Genomic DNA, 20,929 nt, shown 5'->3' on the forward strand with positions numbered 1-20,929 from the left:
CAGCAGTTCAGTCGTCTTACAGCTTATCACAGGCAGACGGTATATAATGAAGGATCTAAAAATCAGATCTGCTACTCGAGCTGGACTCCCTGAATAGTATTTCATGTCACAATGGAACCAGAGGCAACAAACGTCCACCATCACAGCAATGTTTTTAATGAAGGGCTGAATGCCAGCTCATCTTTCCTACACCCCGGGTCACATGCTGCACAAAGCAACATTTGTCATACTGCTTTATTTTGTAGGGTTGTTGCTGTACTAACCTCTCTCTCTGTCTCTGTCTCTCTTTCTCCCTTCCAGTTGTTTTTGTTTGAGGTCAAAGTTCAACAGTCATCATGGCCGACGAATCAGACATGCGCAATGAGCTGTCAGATCTGCAGACACGCGCAGACCAAGTAGCCGATGAGGTACAGTAGAACACACACACACACACACACACACACACACACACATGCACAAATGCATACACACAATGGCAAAAACATGCTTACAGATTGTCCCACACACAAACCCTGTTATCTGCTCTATTATTGAAAAGACAGATAATGCATCATGTTATATTTTCCAACATTAAATAATAGGTGGTTTTGTCTGGAAATCACATTTGGGGGTCCAATAGGATTCCATATGATCCTGTGTTACCAGCTGAGGTGTATGATAGTTTAAAGTCTTACTTCCTCAGATATTGCTTGTTATACACACTCTTTAAATTGCACATGACGTGTTTATTAATCTGTGTTGCATTGTCATCATTTGACACATTCTCATCTGTCTAATGAAACATCATCTGTATTTTCATTACTTTTCAACTCTTTTTCCAATCTTCAGTCAAATAAGCAATGATTTTGACACAGTTACTTTGTCCGCGATATACCTTTCATAGAAAGTATATAAGGAAAAAATATGAATTGTGATTTGCAAGCCTAGCTTTTATTTTGGAAATCCAGAAAGCAGATAACAACCCAGGTAGTTAGTCCTCATGAACATTTTAACATCTAACCATCACAACTAAAAATATGCAATTTAATTTCCATTCTATTAACTCATTTTGTCAAATAGAATAAACATAGAATGTTACTCGCTATAGGTGAAGTACAAACAAAAAATACTTTTTTTTGCAAAACTTAGTCTACAGTCAAAACAGATTTTTCTTGTCAACAGCATCACAATAACGACCTGTTCTCATCCTCATAAGGACACAAATGTCTCTTCAACACAGACACAGTCACTGACCCTTCCCTGTTTTAGAAATTTGTTCTCAAAGTCTTTTTTTAATCAAGACTATGCTATTTCTTTTTTTTGAAGAATGGAAGAACTTTGCCCTTTTTAATGAGTTGAGAGGAGCTTGGGAGGAGCGGATAATTCTGCGCTGCAGAATAATGGAGCAGCTCCAATGGCCTTATTAAACATTCATGAGGAGATAATGCAAGGCCAAGAGGCTCCGTGGATGTGACGGGAGGGGAGGGGGAGGGGAGGGAGAAATAAGGAAGTCAGGGATGGTAGGATGGATGGAGATAACACAGGGGAAGGAGCCAAATGAGGATTAGGAATGAAATGAAATGGTGTTTGGTCTAAGAAACGGATTAAACTCAAAAGGGGGTCCTGCAAAGGGCGGAAAGTTAGCAAACGAAAGGTAGAAATCAGATAATTAATCCTGGGATCAGCGGAGAGAAGAGGAGAGGAATAATCAAGCATAATTATGTGACTGAGGATCAGGGATTTGTCTGTCTACACATTTGAATATTCACAGTCTTTTCGTTTTCACCTTTAAACCTTTACATTTTCCTTCTCCCAGTCGTGTCACAGCTGACGTGCTGTATGTCTGTATTTGCTCTCTTGTGGACTCTCAGCTAATCATTTGCCCTCTCTTTCTGTCCCTGCAGTCCCTGGAGAGCACTCGGCGTATGCTGGCTCTGGTTGAGGAGGTGAGTAGGCCACTCATGTGACCACACAAACAACCATTTCTCTTGCTCCCTTATGTATCTGTATCTGCCTCATGCTAGACAATACAGATGGAAATGTATGGTATATATAAAGAGTTTAGCTTTGCCCCTCATCTTTACTTCATCTTCATGCTGGAGGTAGGTCGTAGGTGAAGCCCATAAGGAACAAAGGATCTACTAGGCGAGTCTGCTAATGGATCAGTTCTTGTGTCACTTGGTAAATTAGTCTGTATCTTCATCCTCAACACTATTTAAGAGGCGGGACTGTCTCATCTGATTCAGTAACAGTGATTTGAAAGGTGAAATACAAAACTTGAATCAGCAGGGGAACATGCAAGTTTACTGTGCTTTATCCTAACCAAACAGCTCTCAGAGTAGAATCATATCAACTGAAGGAAACTCCTACTGTTAAGTTGAGTTAGCATATCATGGTATAATATTTTTTCTTGAAACTATTACATAGATCTATTCAGGGAATTGGCTATTGGCTATACTGACAAAATCAGACATATTCTTATATATTAAGACAAATACTGTACTTATATATTGATATATAATAATATTATGTGGGGGCAGCACTATTGGAGCTTTAGGAAACCTGTCAATGTGAATATGATGAGCAGACATGGTTATTATGTTGAACCAACACTAAAATAAGCTCAGAAATCACTATTCTGTAACCAAGCCTGTTAAACCTGGAAAAGTCAATATTTAGGATTGATGTAGATATTAGGGTATCAAATATCAAATGATAAAAATATTATTTAGATTTATGGTCAACAGTGGTAGACCACACATTACTCCTACTGCCAGCTAAACATTGAGTGCTTTGTGTCAGTGGAGTGTGGACAACAAGCACAGCGACCATCTGTAGAAACTTAAAAGGAAACCTACACTTATATGGATATTGATTTTATTTAGGTGGCTAAAATCTGTTTCTCTGCTGCCCCAGTCCACAGCAGGACATTGCTTTGCTTTGTGTCGGTACTCCTGTCCATTTCTCCAAACTGGGGGCGTGTTGACAGCCCTCTACTGACTATGGATAAGTATCCCATACAACCCCACTTCAAAAACACCCAAACTATCCCTTTAATGGAGGGGTAAACTGCCAGGTGCCTGGGATAGGTCTTTATGGGAGAAAATATATTCCAAAGCCAGTCACTTTAACCCTTAACGTGATGTTCTGCATTGGAGAAGAACTCTTCAGAGACATAACAAAGACTTCATTAAGGAAGACCTCACTGCATGTGATGCTCTCCTATAGGCTAACATGTTTGTCTATAATTATTAAGACAGGAAGTCCTTCATAATGTTTGCATTCAAATTCAGTGTTTGGAATACATATTTCCAAGCGGATCTTGCTGTTTTTACTGGCATTAGATTGCCATGAGCTTGTTTGGGACCTCTAGTTCCTGCTGCTGGCTTCAGAGACACGGCCTTGCTTTAACCCCTGGACCAGCGTCTGTGTCTTAATGAGACAAAGCCATAAGGGACAGAGGGGAGACCTGGGGCCAACCTGAACGAGGGCCCGCTCGACAGACAAGCCTTTTCACTGGCGATAGCTGAATATTTGCCCTTTTGAAGAAAATGCCAAGGGAATGCCATTTGTTCATTGCAACTGTTTGTCTCTGATTTGAAGATGGTTTGTTAGTAGAGAGTGCGTTTTCCCACATGGTAGTTCTGGAGCTGAGACAAACAGCGACTGTGTCATGTTTTGGCTCCTCCGCACCTCTCTCGCTGACAGCATGCTCTTTATCCCTCTCGCTTAGCATCCCCCCAGAGAAATGGGGCTCAATATAGACTGCAATGTGGCAGCATGGATTATGGATGAGGCTCAACGGGCTTCTTCATACAATACAATAGATATTATACAACTGTATCTGGGTTTGTTTGAGTTTGTAGTCTGAATATTCTTACAAATGATCCGTCTGATGTCAGATCATTTGTAAGAATATTGAGACCATATATAAAAATAATTGTTTTAATCACAAAAACCCAATCAAGAGAAAGTCAAATATGGGTGAAATGACCTTATAGAATAAATCCAACCTTACCTTCCTTAAGGCTTCTTTCCTCTCCTTTAACTTTCCTCTCACATGATCCTCACACCTACACTATAATGCACTGCAGCTCTGACTCTTCCTCTCTTTACTCTTTGTTTCTTATAAGCTCCATGATCCAGAAACGCAAGCTTATTCCACTTTTGTACTCAGTAAGACGCTCTGATTGAGCTCATCGGCCTAATACCTAAAATGTAATAATAAAATCCATGCAGAACCTGTATGGTGATGGATTCTCATTTGAAATGCATGACCTTACAGTAGAGAGCAACATGGTGAAATCAATTTAAATGGAATGCAAATTTACAAGGTAAATCTGAAAACCACGGCGTAACAAATAATACATTATTTGTGATAGTTTGAGGTTTAGAGTGGTGATAGTGATACTGACACTGTCTCTCTATTGTAGTTAATGCAACTTATGATACATTTTTTAAATAATATTTTCGCGCTATATTCTGAGACCACCTACTATTAGAAGTCCAATCAAATGCGAAAGGATTTCATTTAAAACCCTCTTGTAAATGTACACTGCTCAAATATTCAGTTTCACTGGAGAATACGTAGCGGTACAGAAGCTAGAGAGGCTCTGACCTCACTGGGACTTGGAAGACATTCTTTACTGGTTATTTTATCACTGTAATGTCCTCAAACATAAAGTCTGTAAAAGAATGTCAGTTAGAGGTCAGACGGTAGAAACACTCACAGTGAGTGATGTATTGTGTCCTTGTCAAATGCAATGGGATCCATAATTCATTCTCCAGACCAGCGTGCAACGTGACCTTCATTTTGTAGCTGTAGCCAGCAGACAGCTAGCTTAGCTTAGCCCAAAGACTGTAAACAGGAGGAAACAGCTAGCCACTGTCCAGCAATCCAACTACCAGCACCTCTAATGATCACTAATGAACATGTTATACCTTGCTTAATCTGATGAGAAAACTCTAATAATTTATTTTGTAGATTTGCTGGTAGAAGCCAGATTTTGTTACCTTAGGACAGAGCCAGGCTATCTGTTTCTAATTTTATGCTAAGCTAAGCGAACCAGCTGCTGGCAGAAGCTTCATATTTAACAGATAGATGTATAAGAGTGGGATTGAACGTATCATCTAACTCTTAGCAAGAAAATGGAATAAGCCCTTTTCCCAAAATGTGAAACTATTTCAGTATTATCTTTTAAATGAATTAGTCTAGAATATAAGATATGGTAAAGAATTCTTCACATTTCACTGTATTTATTCTTACACTAGCTTTGTGGCCTCTCTAGCTGATCAGGAATGAAATGTCTACCATATTCAGTGAATTGTTAATGATTATTACAAATTTCTGACATACATGCAAAATCTATGGATTAGCAGAATAAATCAAATGTACAGTATCTTTAATGTATTAGCAAAATGTGGTGTAATGAATGAACTTGGTAGTGCAACAGATTTTTTATCAAGAAAGATCCAGAGATATTAAAGTTCTTATGAAAGCGGTTATCTTCCCACCAGGCAGAGAACCGAAATGAGAAACTGCTCAGTGGGTCAGAATGATCTGTAGAGAAAGCGGGCGAAGGGAGATGGAAATGAAAAAGAGAAAATGATACAGAGGGACGAGGAATGAGATGAGCAGAGTGATGAAAAAGATAAACAGAGAGGTAGAGATGAGCCTGCGAAGGACATCAAGTGGAGCAGAGAAACGGGGGATCTGATTTGACGGGCAGCGTCAGGCCTGAAGTCAGAGAATACATTAAACAAGATGGATGTGATATTACATTCAGGCAGGCTGTTATATGACTACACTATTGCCCTGAAAAAAGAAATCTAAAAAAGTCATTTCATTCCCCCTTTGAGTCTTAAAACCTTGTTTTTCTATAAATGCAGGAAACAGTATAAATTAGTATTATGGATTTGTATTGAAAGTGGAATCCCACTTGCGGTGTTTTTCAGCTATTCTTTTGTGAAAAAGGATTTAAAGATAAGAGGATGTTTCATGATGGATACTTTGTTGTTGTGTAGTGATGCTCTTTCCCCAAGGCCAAATTATTTGAATGTGATTCTCTGGGGGAAAAGATCACTCGAAGCTTCAAAGCAATATTTGACATTTTAGGCTTATTTGCATTCTTGCTGAGTATTGGACGCGAAGACACAAAAACTTGCCCGTCTTTAAAGTATGTGTACTGAGACTGTGCATTACATTGCCTTACACTGCTATCATCTACTGAGCTTAAACTGTTCGATTAATCAACCCTTCATATGAAACACAGATCATACGTAGATCTGTGTTTATCAGATATCACTTCAGGTGGTTGTTTGACCAATAGCAGGGCAGCAGCGGTCGTCTCCACAGTGACTGAATTAGAATAGATTAGTGGACATCTCAATGAAAACAATCAATACCAGGACTCTGCCTTAATGTCGATGCACCACTTGCCTTCTTTCTTTATATCGCTCTTTGTTCTAAGTACTTTCTTTCCCTCAATTATTACTTTTCTTAGTAATTCTGTATTTTATGCAGAACAAAGTAACAGTGATTGTGTTTACTTTCAGAATTGTAACCGACACGGACACCGCCTTAAATCTTTTAGAAACGCCTTTAATTCACCTCACCTTTGAGACAACATAGACTGTAGGGCACTATTTAAGGAAAAGAAAAATGAAAGAGAACATTACTTCCTACCTGATTAGTCAACTAAATGTGCTTGAAACTCATTAAAAAAAAGGATTTTGCTTCTTCTATGCCAGCGCTGCTGCGAAGCATAGAAATGAAGAACAAAGAAAGAGAGATGGGTTTTAAATATTAATCTCTATTAATCTCTTTAAAAAACCTGCCATGTTCATTTCCTGGGCAGAAAAAGTATTTTTGGAAAAAATCATCAGGTCCTAACCGGAGACTGAGACTCAGCGACCTGTCCTGTGTGTGTGTGTGTGTGTGTGTGTGTGTGTGTGTGTGTGTGTTGTGTGTGTGTTTTGTTTGTGTGTTTGTGTCTAACAAGCCATACTGAAAGATGTGATGTCATCTTATCAGTCCACGCCAGTTGGCCAGTCCGATATCCTGTCCTGTCGTTCAGGAGCCACGACTGCGAACTCGCATGTCTTGCAGTTTCCCATGATTCCTGGCGGGTAACCAAGCAGTTCTTCAACAGGGTTTAAACACATGTATGTGTAAACATTAGCTCTCCAGTAGTTTCTGTTGCTGAGGATTATTTTAATGATCATTTATTAGTCTACCATTTCTTTCCTGCTAACTCGATGTCTCCAGACAAAAGCATTTACCCTCACATGGATACAGATCCATGGCCGCTGGCAGACCTCTGCCGCGGTCGATTTGATTGGTACTAATATCAGTGGCATGTCTGACTGGCCTCCAGCGCTGATCTCTATCTATCACTGCTCCAAGAAGGTCAGAGCGTACTTTGATCCAAAATAGCTGATGCGTGAACCGAACGGCCTTTGGTTTTTAATATCTGCCAGAGGAAGCCTTGGGCTCACGGGGAGCACAAAGCTGTTGTTTTGTCGGATGCACGGTGGTTAATGCGGTTATTGTGTGCTTACTGAAGTGTGGTATTATGCGTCGATGCCCAGCCTGTGCATCCATGAGAAGAAATAACTGTGCGGGTCTGCACAAATGTCCATTTTTTTGCGTGTGCCTGTGTGTGTTTGAGCGTGTGCCCACTTTGTGAGCCAAATCAGAATGTTACATTGCTGGAGCTTTGTCAACAAATCTCTGGTACCAGCCCAGTGAACATGACAAATATAGTACATGCCATTTGGTGGACCAGTTTATCACAGGAAAAAAACTGTGCAAGGATTTGCGCATGAATATATATTTGTGGCTTTTTGAGATTGTCTCTAGAGGCTTTACTTATCTTCTGTAAGTTTTATCTTTTTGGGGAGGTTTGTAACTTTGTTTTATGCCTGATAGACAGCTGTAAGTCTGTCCCTGTGTGAGGCATGCTTCTAAAAGAGAGCCGTAGAAATAAAGTTGACAGAAAGTCCCAAAGGGTCATCCTGGCACTACCTGGTTTACCCGCCTCTCATGTACCACTAAAACATTGCAGTGTCTGTTAACGTTTCTTTAATTCTCACATTCACTTGCTGTGAATGTGTAAAGCTCCTCATGTAGGTTATTTTAGGGCACAAATAGGTGAATACTGTACTGATGTTTCCATTCTCTAATTATGTTTATTGTGTTTATTTTCTCTGTAGTAATTCATTTCCATGACTTTATTCCATTCTTGGGTCAAATGTAATGAATTGAATCCTTGTATTTCTTTTTTTTACTGATGGCTGTTGACTGTTTTAATTTCAAGGAATAGTTTGAAATTACTGAAAATAAACGTATTTGCTGAGAGTTTTGTTACCACTCTGAAAAGCAAATGGGTGTGTAAAAACGTCCCTTTAAAACCAAGGTGCTTCAGTTGTGCCAGACAGGATCATCAGCCATTCTAAAAAAGTGTTTACAAAATGTAATTTGACCCACCTCTTCTGTCCTGATAACTCTGCTCTGTTAACCTTCACTGATCTGTCACATTTTATTCCTCCTTTCCCAACTTCTCTTCTTCTCTCTCTTTTTTTCCACCCATCTCCCTTCCTATCCGTCTGTCTGTCAGAGTAAAGATGCCGGCATCAGGACTCTGGTCATGTTGGATGAGCAGGGAGGTAAGTTGGCAGGGAGAGATCACTGAACACTGTCTCTCTAGCATCTGTCTGCACTTGACATCTGTTCTGCTACCGATTCTCTCTATGCTGTACTATGGGCGAGTCGTCATCACCAGTATGTCCAGTATAAAGCAGTAGAGTCACAGTCAAATTTACATCACACATGCAGATGACCTTTATGGTTCTATAATTACTAAACTAGAAGAGCAGTTTATTTCTTTGTGAGCCTCAGCCAAGTTTTTTTTAATTAACCTCAGCTGCAGTCTGATCTAATGTGGCTGAAATGATTATACTGGATGTGACTGTTGAGCTAGCCTTCTGCTTCGCCTCCCTGTTACAGCACTGTGCTTTATTCTTCCTGTATTTGTCAGACAAATGCATATATATATCGAGTTAATCTCTGATTATATTTGAGCTTAATAATATACACGGACATAAACCGCTTTAAACTTTAGATATACTTTACCATTCTCTCTTCTCTGAGGGGAACAATGACCAGTATTAAAGGGCGAGACTGGAGCATTTCAGGGCATCTATTGGCAGAGATAGAAAACAATATTAATAAGTATGTTTTAGTGTATAATCACCTGAAAATAATACTCATAAGTCGTTTATATCTACTTTGAGCTTGTCCTCTTCACCGAGTCCACCATGTTTCTATGGTAGCCCAGAACACTGGCTCTGGATAGGCCCGATTTTGCCCCGGCCACCAACGTTCTTCTACGCGCTTGTTTATGTTGGTTTCAGTCTGCAGCTTTATTGCTAGAAGCCGCCAAATCCAACACACTGTAGCTATAAGAACTAAAGGAGCACTTCACCAATCTGGGTGCCAAGCCAGTGAAAACAGTTGTTATGGATCTGGAGGAACTACATAAAATTAGAAGTCACTCTAGTGATGGTGGCGTCTAACAAAATGACACTATTGAGTTGCATGATGAGAAATGCAGGACCCGGTGTTTTGTTTATGGGGGTGCAATACTAAATTTAGTTTGTGGGCCCTCCTCCCCAGTCACTGAGTAATATAATCACTTATTTTGTTCATGAACACAGTATAGAAGTTCCCAAAAATGTGCCAACACTTGTGTAACGTTACTATAATGTTCCTATATATCTCTGTCATGACTAAGAGAATATATACGAGACAATTAAGTAAAAACACTGCACTCCTTAAAGTACCACATTCTAGCAATTCTAATATCAATTAAAATATTTCTTATAGTAACCTATGATTTTGTTGTATATAACCTCGTGGTGCACAGTGAGTAAAGGATTTTTCTGATACAATATCAGTCAGTCTGTCTGTCCTGTCCAGAGTCTCTCCAGATTTCGGGTAAGAGATCTGTCTGTCACAGGTGCTGCTGCAGCAGCTGAAGAAGAGCAGAGTCGCTCATAAAACACCTACGTCAGGATCACCACACCCAGCACGGTGTTTCTGGCCTTCACTGCCAGTTGACCGCAGAGAAACAAGAGGCCATGAAAGACAATAATCCGCTTCGGCACCAACGGGAATGCACGCCACAAGTGTTCATTTATCAATAAACGAGATTTGACTGTGTAAAACTAGCAACAAAAAAAGAATCTGCACTGTCAACAGTTTAACTACAGTATGAATAACGTCAGCAGTGGTGCCGGCTTATCATTTACTTTAAGATTAGCACTTTTGTAGCCACAAATCCACGTCTGCTACTGTCACTCTCGCAATCTCTTTACTTGCGGAGCTCTGTGACGCAACAAAAAACTCAACATGTCTGTGCATCAGATTTTTGTTTTATTTTCCACTTTCAGCCCTCGTAGACTGTAGCACGGTGGAACAAACTGTCCCAGAGAGAAACACAGCCAGCCTGAGCTAATTCAAAATGCAGCTTATATAACTGACTCATTTATGTCACACTAAATTAATTATAAAATGTCTTTAAATATCTTTAAGACTACCAGTTTCCCTGGAACAGCAAAGCAAAAGGAACACAATGTAGAAACACCTACAGATACATAGCCCACTGCATGATATCAAATCTACAAACAAAAAATACAGTAGTGAGTGTTTGAAATCAGTGAAATTCAATTTATAGTAAAAAAAAAAAAAAAAAAAAAAAAAAAAAAAAAAAAGGAAAAAAGTAGTATGGTGCAATTGTATGGGCTCCTTCTGTGGCCCTGTGGTAAGTGTGGGCCCTGGGTCGCCCCACCCCCCACCCCCACCTTAAAAATTGACTTGTACTTAGCTCCATGTGTGAACGAGCAGCCTAATTGGCCTGTCAAAGGAACAGATAGCCTGTTTCACCTCCCTCCCTCTCTCCCTCTCTTTCCTCTTGTCTTTCTCCCTCCAGAGTCACGGCTCACTGCTGTTAGCACAGAACAGTAATCAATTCACAGATTTAAATTACCTCCGCCTCTCGGCAAATGTCCTCTTAACCCGATCCCCCATCTGTCTCTCACTCTCTCTCTCTCTCTGTTTCCCGTCTTTCTTTTCTCCTTTTCCTCTGCCCCATGATCCCTCTCTTCTTTCCCACCAGGCCATGCTCTTATTCCCATTCCCTTTTTCTCTCCTGACCTCTACACGTTCTTTCTCTGCTGCTCCTTTGCCTGGAGGTCACTTTGGTTACAATAATGACGAAGCTCTTTCTTGTCTTCGTTCGTTCCGTCTCTCCCCCTCCCCTCCCCTCCCCCAGACCCTCCCTCCCGTTTACAACGACCGCCGAACTACACGAGCGTCTTCAAATGGATGCTCTGACATATACATGCAGTGTTATTTACATCACGAATTCCCTCTAATATCGCCATGAAAGAAAAACACGGCTCATAAGTAATAGCTTCCGATGCGTGTGGTCATTAATACTGTCTTGTTGAGCTGTAAACTAGCGTGTAACTAATCCCTCTGCCCTTTACACACACTCAGGCCATACATAGGAGCAGATATTTCATTTCTTGCAGTGAGTTATTACCTGTGGTGGAGGTCTCACCGCAGCTAATGAGTTCCCTCCCTGCTCGGCTGTTACATGCGTGTTGACCTGAAATGCGCCTCGTTCAGGGCTGATGGATTGCAGCTCGGTCTCAGCAAGCAACTCGCAACGTTTTAGCTCGGGGCAAAAAAATGTCGGCTTGATTGCATCTCCTACAGAAAAAGGGCGTGGTTCATGTTTGAAACTTATTTGACCTAAACCGATAACTGGAAATGGCTCAGTATCATGTCAGGTTGTGCAATAGTCATGAAATGCAATCTATTGGTGTGTTTACAGGGACACACACACACACACACACACACACACACCAATAGATGAATAGATTGGAAATGGAAAGTCAATTAGGATCCTTTTTGTGGTGGACACACAAACTAAACGCATCCATGCCACTGTGCAACGGCGGCGCTAGTGATGTAGTGTTAAATATCGACGAAGACCATCTACGGGGTGCGGAAGAGGAGGTGGATTGAAGTCCAATTAACATAGGAATCTCAAACACAAGACTGTTGTTCAAGACAAATTTTTGTTTTGTAACGTTACGTCGTCCCTGGTTCTATAAGTGTTTTTCCATATTCTTTATTCCTATTTCAAGTTTTTATTTAAACACTATCCTCAATTTTAATTGACATAGTAACACAGGACTCTCCTGAATAATGTCAATTTGTATAGGTTTGCGTTATAGCCACCTGTTATAATTATTTCAACTTGTTTCTGTGAAATCATGTAGTGTCTGTCATTTTGGCATGACACACGACTCAAAACTCTACAATCATCCTTGGCTGTTGTTGCCATGGAGAAGAAGCTAGTCAGAGGCGCGAATCAAAGCGCTAACAAATTCAGGTGCTTTGTCGGTGCAGTTGAGAACCAAGAATTTAAAACAGTTGATTCAAGCTGCAGGTTGATTTTTTTCCCAGTTTCCTCACCACTGTCATCATCAGCTTGCTCCCAAATTTAAGGACAGACAATTTATTCAAGTCATCCATTATGATGATGATTTGACATGCTGTGAAAAGGGCCTGTTGTACGCATTAATTTGAATCCTCCTTTCTCGTGGGGGATGAGAGTCCCCAGATGGGAATCACACCTTGGACTCACCGCTCTGGGGATTTGTTCCAATGAGGCGTGCGCCCTTATTGGTTAAACCTGTGACTGACTATCTGAGAGAAGGAAAGGGGGAGGGCCCTGACACGATAATCCTCAGACGGACTGAGAGGAGGCAGGTTGACCCGGCTGAGGAGATAAACAATGCCTCTCTCTCCCTCTCACTCTCTCTCCCGTTCCTTCTCTACTCAATCCCTCACTCCCACCGCCTGGGATTACTGCTGGTTGCCATTTAGTCATCGTCTACTGCACCGTCCAGTTCTACCGTCCAGTTAGCTGAAAAAAATCATCTTAATCCTTCCTCCTGATCCTCTCGCCTCAGCTTTTAAGATCCTTCTAAGAATTGCTTCGTTTTTTTTAGCGCTCAGTATAAACAGCTCTCGCTTTTAGAGTGAGTGAGATAAGTGGGAAAAAAGTCATCTTAGTTTTTCACTAAGATGTTGACAGTTACCTGTATTAAATGGAATAACAGAACAGATTGTGAACCTTCCCAGGTCAAATGTTGCCATCTTGTATTCTGGCAATCCCTCCTGTGACAGTAGTGACCTCAGCTTTCATGGTTAAGGAACTGATCTGACCCCGATAGCAGAGATCTGCAAAGCTGACGCAAAGGTCCTAGCAGGGCGGTTATTTACTATCACACGTGGAGACTAAATTCAATTAACAATCTGCTTCACTGCAACACTCTGGATCAGCGACACTCGTTTCAATAGATCTCCAGCCAGTGTTTTATGACCATCTGTGTCCTCTTGCACTACAATGTGACTAATCAAACCTTAGGAGTTTTTCCCCCGGAAGACAAAGTGCCTCTTTCCACTGATGAAGATTACTGGTATCCTGTCCTACAACCATTAACCAGAGAGAGAGAGAGAGAGAGAGAGGATCCAAGCTTTTTATAGCTCTGTGCCCTATTGACCATCTGAGTAAAGGAAGCATCGGTGACTTTGCTTGCCTGAAAGATGCTTTTCGACACACTCGTTTCACGATTTGTCCATTGATTTTGTTGCTCATTTATTTAATTGCGCTCCGCCTATCCCGGCCTCACTCGCCGCTCCCATTGACGTGCAGTAGTACTAGTAATTAACATCCGGCACCACGTGAAGCATGCGGCTACCGACGCAGCCGCTCAGATGAAATACTTACTCAGAAAGAAGCGATGTGTCACTTTGGATGGAGGTAGGAGACAAAAGCTGTCGGAAACCCCTGTAGATTTCAAAAGGAAATAAATTCATAAATAGCCTGCTTTGCCTTTTGCATCTATAGCCCAAAAACAATTGTTTGCCTCTTGCACCGTAGCGTAGTCCGCCAACCCTGGGAAAACAACCAGTCAAATTTATTTCACTGCTCTCATGCCTTTTATCCTCACCAGAGCAACTTGATCGTGTGGAAGAGGGCATGAACAAGGTGAACGCAGACCTGAAGGAGGCCGAGAAAGATTTAAAAGATATAGGAGTATGCTGTGGTCTGATATGCCCATGTATTAAAAAGTAGGTACCGGCCAGGAGCCCCGAGCTTCTGCCTGTCCAGTGCTGGTGGTGGTGATGGTGATGGTGATGGTGATGTCTGATGTCTCTCTTGTCACAGTCAATGTCTTTTTTTGTCTTTTCTCCTTTGTTTACCCTCTCTACTCCCCCCCCGACCCCCCACCCCCTCCCTTCCCTCCACCCGCAACTTCTTCCACCTTTCTTCTCTTCTCACGTGCTTTCGTTCTTTTGCTGGAAAAAAAAAAAAAAAATGACAATGTGTTGGTAATCAGAACAACTGGAGCGCATCGAGGAGGGGATGGACCAAATCAATAAGGACATGAAGGATGCAGAAAAGAATTTGAACAATCTAGGACAGTTCTGTGGTCTATGTTCATGTCCCTGTAACAAGTAGGTGCTGCCTGTGTCGCCCGACTGCATGTGTTTCAGTGCCTGCCTTCCTGCCTCTCTATCCGCCCGCCTGCTTCTGGTGTGTTAGAGCATGGTGACCTGTGGTGTGAGCGGTCAGGCCTGTAGCCACGACAACAACAACAACAACGACAACAACAGCAACATGCTCCCGGAACAGGCACCAGTGCTGCATGCATGTGTGTGTGTGTGTGGGAGTGTTTGCTTTGGTTGAGAGTGTGCATGCATGCATGAATGACACACACATCTGCACGACAGGTTCCGATGTTTTCTTTTTACTTTGGTGTTTGTCATCACCTAAAAAAAGCCCTTCATTCCACCTTGGATTAGAGATTTTCTTCCAGCAGGTAGCGGTGTCAGCAGGGATCTGGGCCACGGCGCCCACCCCACCCACCCACACCCCACCCTCTGAACCCCACCCAAGCCCAGCAGCATGATGCACTCATGCTGTGCACAAAGTCCAACCAAAGAATAAATCAACTAGTTGCCTTCTCCACTAAATTACTCAGTAGAATTATATCAGTTTTGCTGCCATTTGTAAAAAGAATATATATATATATTTTTGGTGTTTTACATGTTTTTATATGAATTAATAATTTCATTGGGCTCTTGAAGAATATTAAAAGAAATACTCTTTTTCACTTTCTTGCTGAGAGTTGGATGAGAGTTAGATGAGAAGATTGCTACTGCTCTCCGTTCTGTACAATACATATGTAGCTTAGCTTAGCTTAGCTTAGCACAAAGACTGGAAACAGGGGGAAATAGCTAGCCATGCTTGTTAAAGCTAACAAAAACAACCTACCAGCACCACTAACATCATTTATTAACACGTTGTATCTTGTTAGTTAAATATGGACATAGAACAAAGTGTAAACAAATTGTTGTATTTTTACGCTAGAAACCCCAAACTTATTTTGTATTAATTATACAAACAAGATATAACCTGTCAATTAGTGCGCTTTATAGATGCTGGTTGGCAGATTTTTTTTTTTGCCTTTGAGGAGCGCTAGGCTAGCTATTTTTCACTGGTTTCCAGCCGTTGTGCTTAGCTATGCTAAGCTAGCTGGTTGCTTGCTTATTTTTGGGGTCCCAGTTCTTAGATGTGGTGTTGATTAAGGCCATGAACACATGAACTGGTTACATTGCAAGCAAGCCTTAACATAAGTCAGGGTGTTTTTTACAGATGTGAAGGTGATTTCATCACCAATCCAGTAACTTTATAATCAACACAGACGGTAAAAAAATACAACAATGTCTAATTTACGCTTCAACACACCAACTTTGGCAGATGACCTCCAGATTACAAGTTGTAACCATAGGATGCCCCAGTTGCCCCTCTGCCTGTCTTCCCTCAGGACTGCCCTACACAATGAACTATCATACCTCCTCAACAGCCAAACTATGGCCACTGAGTCATGTCTGAGCATACTATAACTTGGGACCAATACACGTACTGTATACAGTTGTCTATCTCAGAGCTATAGAAAACACAAGTGGCTGACAAACCAAGAAATAAAAGGCTGTATATGGGTTATTTTTGCAGCAGGATGTTTTGCAGACATTCTTCTAGGAATGAATTAAGTGATGCCTTAATGATTTACCAAATCGCATTAGTGTAGAAGGTGCTGTTTTTTGTCTTCTTTTAGAAATACTTTTAAATACCAAAAAGAATCTCCTGTGTAAGATCTGACCGAGAATGGCACATTTTTGTATGTATGTCTTCATTGTGTACTACCACTATTATTATATCCGCTCTGGAGATTCAGTAGACATCTTAACAACAGACGATTCTTTTCTCCAAAACAGGGCTGAGCAGGATTCTTGACACTAGCATACTTTACTAATCTGCTTTATTTGCATCACAGCCGTCATTTTGTAGCAGTTGGTGTTTGCTCAAAAGTCACCACCTGGTTTTGGCTTGAACTTTTTTTTTTCTGTTGTGAAGGTCTATTAGCAGTTTGTTGCCTCCACTTGGTCCGTTTTTGGTCCTGCTTCCATACGTGATTGTTTTTGGGTTCAGATCTTGTCTATTCTATAGCTCTTTGGTCCTCCCTCATGAACCGCTTGTTATGTGATCCTGTGGTTAATGTCATGTGTTTCATCTTATGTACACTTCTTTATATGCCAGGGTCAAATAGCATGTGAAAAATAATTCTTGCTTGTTGTTATAAACTGGAGCACCTGATGGACGTGGGTTCGCCACCTCACGGGCAGCGACTTCGCACACAGTGGTCATCTTTCATTGAAGAGTGAACAAATACAGATTTTAAATTTAAACTTTGGTCATTGTGTTGTCCTACGTGGTGACTCCCGCTCATCAGATGCTCCGAGCATAGTGAAACAAATGCTAAGAATTCGATTTGCCTATTTGACTGTATACAGTGTATTATCCTACATCCAGATGAAATGAAGGGCTCATCACAACTACTGTATAATTTAGTCCTGCATGCAAATTGTTCACCATTCACTCACTGTTTTTAAAAAAGATTTTTGGTTGGTTTTCCACAAGGGATCTAACTGCTCAGATTTCTTTCACTAGATACAGCGTGTGTCTGACCCTGTTCCCCCTCCCTGTGTCAAACATTGTGTACTATGTCTTCCGCCTTGCACGTCCTCTCAACTTTGCACGTGTGTTTCGTGTCCCCTCCGTCCGGAGTCTTGTCAATATGTGTTCTGTGTTTGTGCTCTACTGTGTGTGCTCGTGGTGGGAGATGGTTTTCACCTTTTGAGGAGAACTTTCTAACACAGCTTGTCGTGCTCTGATTCAGTTGATCCGCATGTCGGATCAATTATTCACAGATTGCAAATGCACGTATGTAGGTTCACCATACGTGGCTGGCGGGCCGCTTCTAGCAGGCTAATTGCCTTGACGCCATAATTACGCAATGATGCATTCCAAACATACAGTATGTAAGTTTTGAACATGAAAAAAATGCTCACACATATACATGCATATACACAATTTTACATGCACACCAGCAAAGCGCCTAGTCTTGGTTATATTCACAAACAAGTTCAAACACACATCTATAAATAGGCATACACGTATCTATACAAAAGAACACATTGCAGCAGTTAAACTGGCCCTGACTGAAATGTGTGTGTGGTAGGATTAAGGGCGGGGGCCAGGCCTGGGGAGCGAACCAGGATGGAGTGGTGAACAGCCAGCCGGGGGCTCGAGTGATGGACGAACGTGAACAGATGGCCATCAGTGGGGGCTTCATCCGCAGGTAAGTAGTGTGTGTGTTTGTGTGTGTGTGTGTGTGTGTGTGTGTGTGTGTGTGTGTGTGTGTGCCCCTCTGTGTACGTGTAGCTGGCAGACTTTCCGTTTTCTGTGTGTTTTCATAATAGCTAGTGTGTGATATTGTTTACTTGAAATTAAATTATACTCATCCTGGAATAGTTCCCCCCATATGGACTAATCAAGAAACCTTTCACCATCATTATGGACAATATGTCATTTGCTAACCTGTGATTTCATACTATTCCCTGTGGGGTGATTGGAATTTTTTATTTATCTTACTTAGCAGAAGAACCAGGACACGTTCTGCTCAGTCTATAAAGGGTTCATTACAGCAATGTAATAGTTGCATGATAAGAAAAATACTAAATTGCAACAAATTTGGGCACAAGGACCTGATGGATATGTGTTATTCCACTGATTTCCAGACTGTTTTGCTTGTGACCCCTTCAAATATATAAGTGTCCTTGCAACCCCCCTCAAAATTGTCCACTTAGTCAATTAAATCAAAACGTTTGTCTACATTAAACGATAATGCAGGTTATTTCAAGCGTTTTTCCCAGAAATGTGGCCGTGGATAACATTGGGTGAATATGCAGGGCGATTGGATCAGCTGGTAAATTGAGCCGGACTATGCAGTTAGCCATAATGGGCCTTCCAAGTAGCTGAAATCTTTTTTATAACCTTCAGTCAACTGTTTTGCTTGTGACCCCTTCAAATAAATAAGTGTCCTTGCAACCCCCCCATCACTAGTGTCAGAAGTCTAAAAGTTAACCTCTAAACTTTGTTGATAGAATAAATGTTCGAAATTTGAGCAGATGACACTATCCACAAATTAAAGCAATGTTTTGAGCAAACAGAAATTAATTTGAATTTGTGTAGCAGAGCTGTGTTTTAATCATTTTGTGACCCGTTGGAGGGGTCCTGACCCCCTGATTGGTAATCACCAAGTAATACTACTAAATCCTGGACAATTTCAGGGTTTCTTCCCCCTGCTGAGGTTTCTATAAATCCTTGAAAAACCAGACTAACAGTTTAGAAGAGTGCTGTCCATGGACTGAATCTCCCGACAGCTCATAAAGTGTGTGAGATAAAGCATGCCATGTGGTAATATAATACATTTGAATTCAAAGAACATTGTGATTTATTATTTATTTACTTATTTATTTACTTTATAGACATCTTGTATGTACTCTGTACGCTGTTCTCTACCTTGCCACCCCATTTTTGTGAGGCTCGTGCTTTCCAGCACAATGCGTTAGATTCCAACATGATCTTTGGCCTGCTTCCCTCCTCCCGTGTGCTACAGGGTAACAGAAGACGCCCGGGAGAACGAGATGGATGAGAACCTGGAGCAGGTGGGCGGAATCATTGGCAATCTGCGTCACATGGCCCTGGACATGGGCCAGGAGATCGACACCCAGAACCGCCAGATCGACAGGATCATGGATAAGGTACGTCTCGATGCAAATATCGGATTTAACTTGTTGTTCTAAATTCATACTTATTGGTGTCAGGTTTTAGTTGTTACTAGGCAACAAGCTGTCCTAATTGGTGGAGTAGCAAAGTAAATAGTGCCAACAGAGTTTACATTTAGAGGTGTGATGCTCAGAAATGTGGCCGTGAATAACGTTGGGTGAATATGCATGGTGATTAGATCAGCTGGTAAATTGAGCCGGACTATGCAGTTAGCCATAATGGGCCTTCCAAGTAGCTGAAATCTTTTTTATAACCTTCAGTCAACCGTGTTAAATGATTTATGTTAAAATCATGTTTATTAGGACAGCTGTAAGGGGCTCTCGCATCATGAATCGTTACAACGGAGATGGCGGGTGCAGAATTTAGCCTGACCCATAGATTCACACACACATAGCCACAGTTATGGGAATCCCATCAGGTTGAAAACACACCTGCATTCTCCTTTTTAATGTAACTCCTCCCCACACCTTTCGCCGACCGCTGGCTGAACTGTGCGTTTGTCTCTTTCAGGCCGATTCTAACAAGACCAGGATTGACGAGGCTAACCAGCGTGCTACAAAGATGTTGGGCAGTGGCTAAACAGCAACGAGGAAAAAAAGTGCTTTCAACCCCCTTTAACCCCAATCACCCTAAAGAAAACGACACCAACTAAACCCAGCCCCCCCACCCCTCCCAACACCGACGCCTGGCGCCCACTTCCTATGCTCGACGGCAGGCGCTGCAAAATCATGCTTTTATTGTGATAGAGGTTTGCACACATGCACATATCATACATTTCCCTGAACCCCCCCCCCCGCCCATATGCCCCTCACTACCCTCCCCTTGTCGTCTATGTTGTTCTGTGTTGTTGCTCTTTTGAAATTTTTGTTAATAAATAATAGTTCTATTACACATCATCCACTCAAAGTGTCTCCACGCTGTACATAGTGCTTCTTCAATGGCTTCATCTTCTTAGATCACTTGTTCCTGTTTTCTTCATCACTCTTTTTTTTTAAGTCTGTGTGTAATATAAAACTGTATGTACACCTTGTTCCAACTTGTCAGTCCCCCATCATGTCAGTGTCCTGGTGTTGTCCATGTATGACGCGCCATGTGTCCATCAGTTAGGGTGTCGTGATGCTACGTGATAAAGCCACAGTGAATATAGTGAACATGCAGCCCTCACCGCTTGTAGCCAAGGCCTCTGTGTGACTAATACCAAGTCCTTTAATGTTGACGTGGCTTTTTTTTGTTCATGACTGTTAGCTCACTGCTAATGAACCAACTCCTAGATGGAGCAGTATTAATGCAATTCGATGCCATTGATTGTATAGTATTAAACCTTTTCCTCAGGGAGCTAAATCTGATCATTCAAAAGCCAGGGGTTGAACATTGAATTGATTTGTTGTAATCCATAAAATCTCTATCATAAGGCTCAGCGCATAAGCGAATAGTTTGCATTCGACTGTGGTCTGAACTGCACTGTCGATGGGACTCTTTTTTTCACCATCAGAAAAATATTGGGCATTACCCATAATAGGTAACATTGTGATGGATGATAAAATCAGGTGGAGCTTTGCTAAAGGTCAAAAGGTTCAATAGCAAGCACTTAAACTGCTAGGCAAAGTTTACAG

General features: G+C 41.4%; 1 protein-coding gene across 1 annotated transcript in view; it reads left to right on the forward strand.

The window, feature by feature from the left end:
• The window catches only part of LOC129103902 (synaptosomal-associated protein 25-B-like), a 34,651-nt gene extending 14,682 nt beyond the window's left edge, over positions 1 to 19,969 (forward strand). The window contains exons 2-8 of the mRNA XM_054614546.1: positions 301 to 407; positions 1,884 to 1,925; positions 8,598 to 8,646; positions 14,074 to 14,191; positions 17,707 to 17,826; positions 19,147 to 19,291; positions 19,827 to 19,969. Of these exons, the coding sequence (XP_054470521.1) occupies positions 336 to 407; positions 1,884 to 1,925; positions 8,598 to 8,646; positions 14,074 to 14,191; positions 17,707 to 17,826; positions 19,147 to 19,291; positions 19,827 to 19,895 (615 nt within the window). The 5' untranslated portion in view covers positions 301 to 335 and the 3' untranslated portion in view covers positions 19,896 to 19,969. The remainder of the gene's footprint in view (positions 1 to 300; positions 408 to 1,883; positions 1,926 to 8,597; positions 8,647 to 14,073; positions 14,192 to 17,706; positions 17,827 to 19,146; positions 19,292 to 19,826) is intronic.
• Positions 19,970 to 20,929: the final 960 nt, after the last annotated feature.

Source organism: Anoplopoma fimbria, chromosome 2 (assembly GCF_027596085.1).
Source record: "Anoplopoma fimbria isolate UVic2021 breed Golden Eagle Sablefish chromosome 2, Afim_UVic_2022, whole genome shotgun sequence".
NCBI classification, from domain to species: Eukaryota; Metazoa; Chordata; class Actinopteri; order Perciformes; family Anoplopomatidae; genus Anoplopoma; species Anoplopoma fimbria.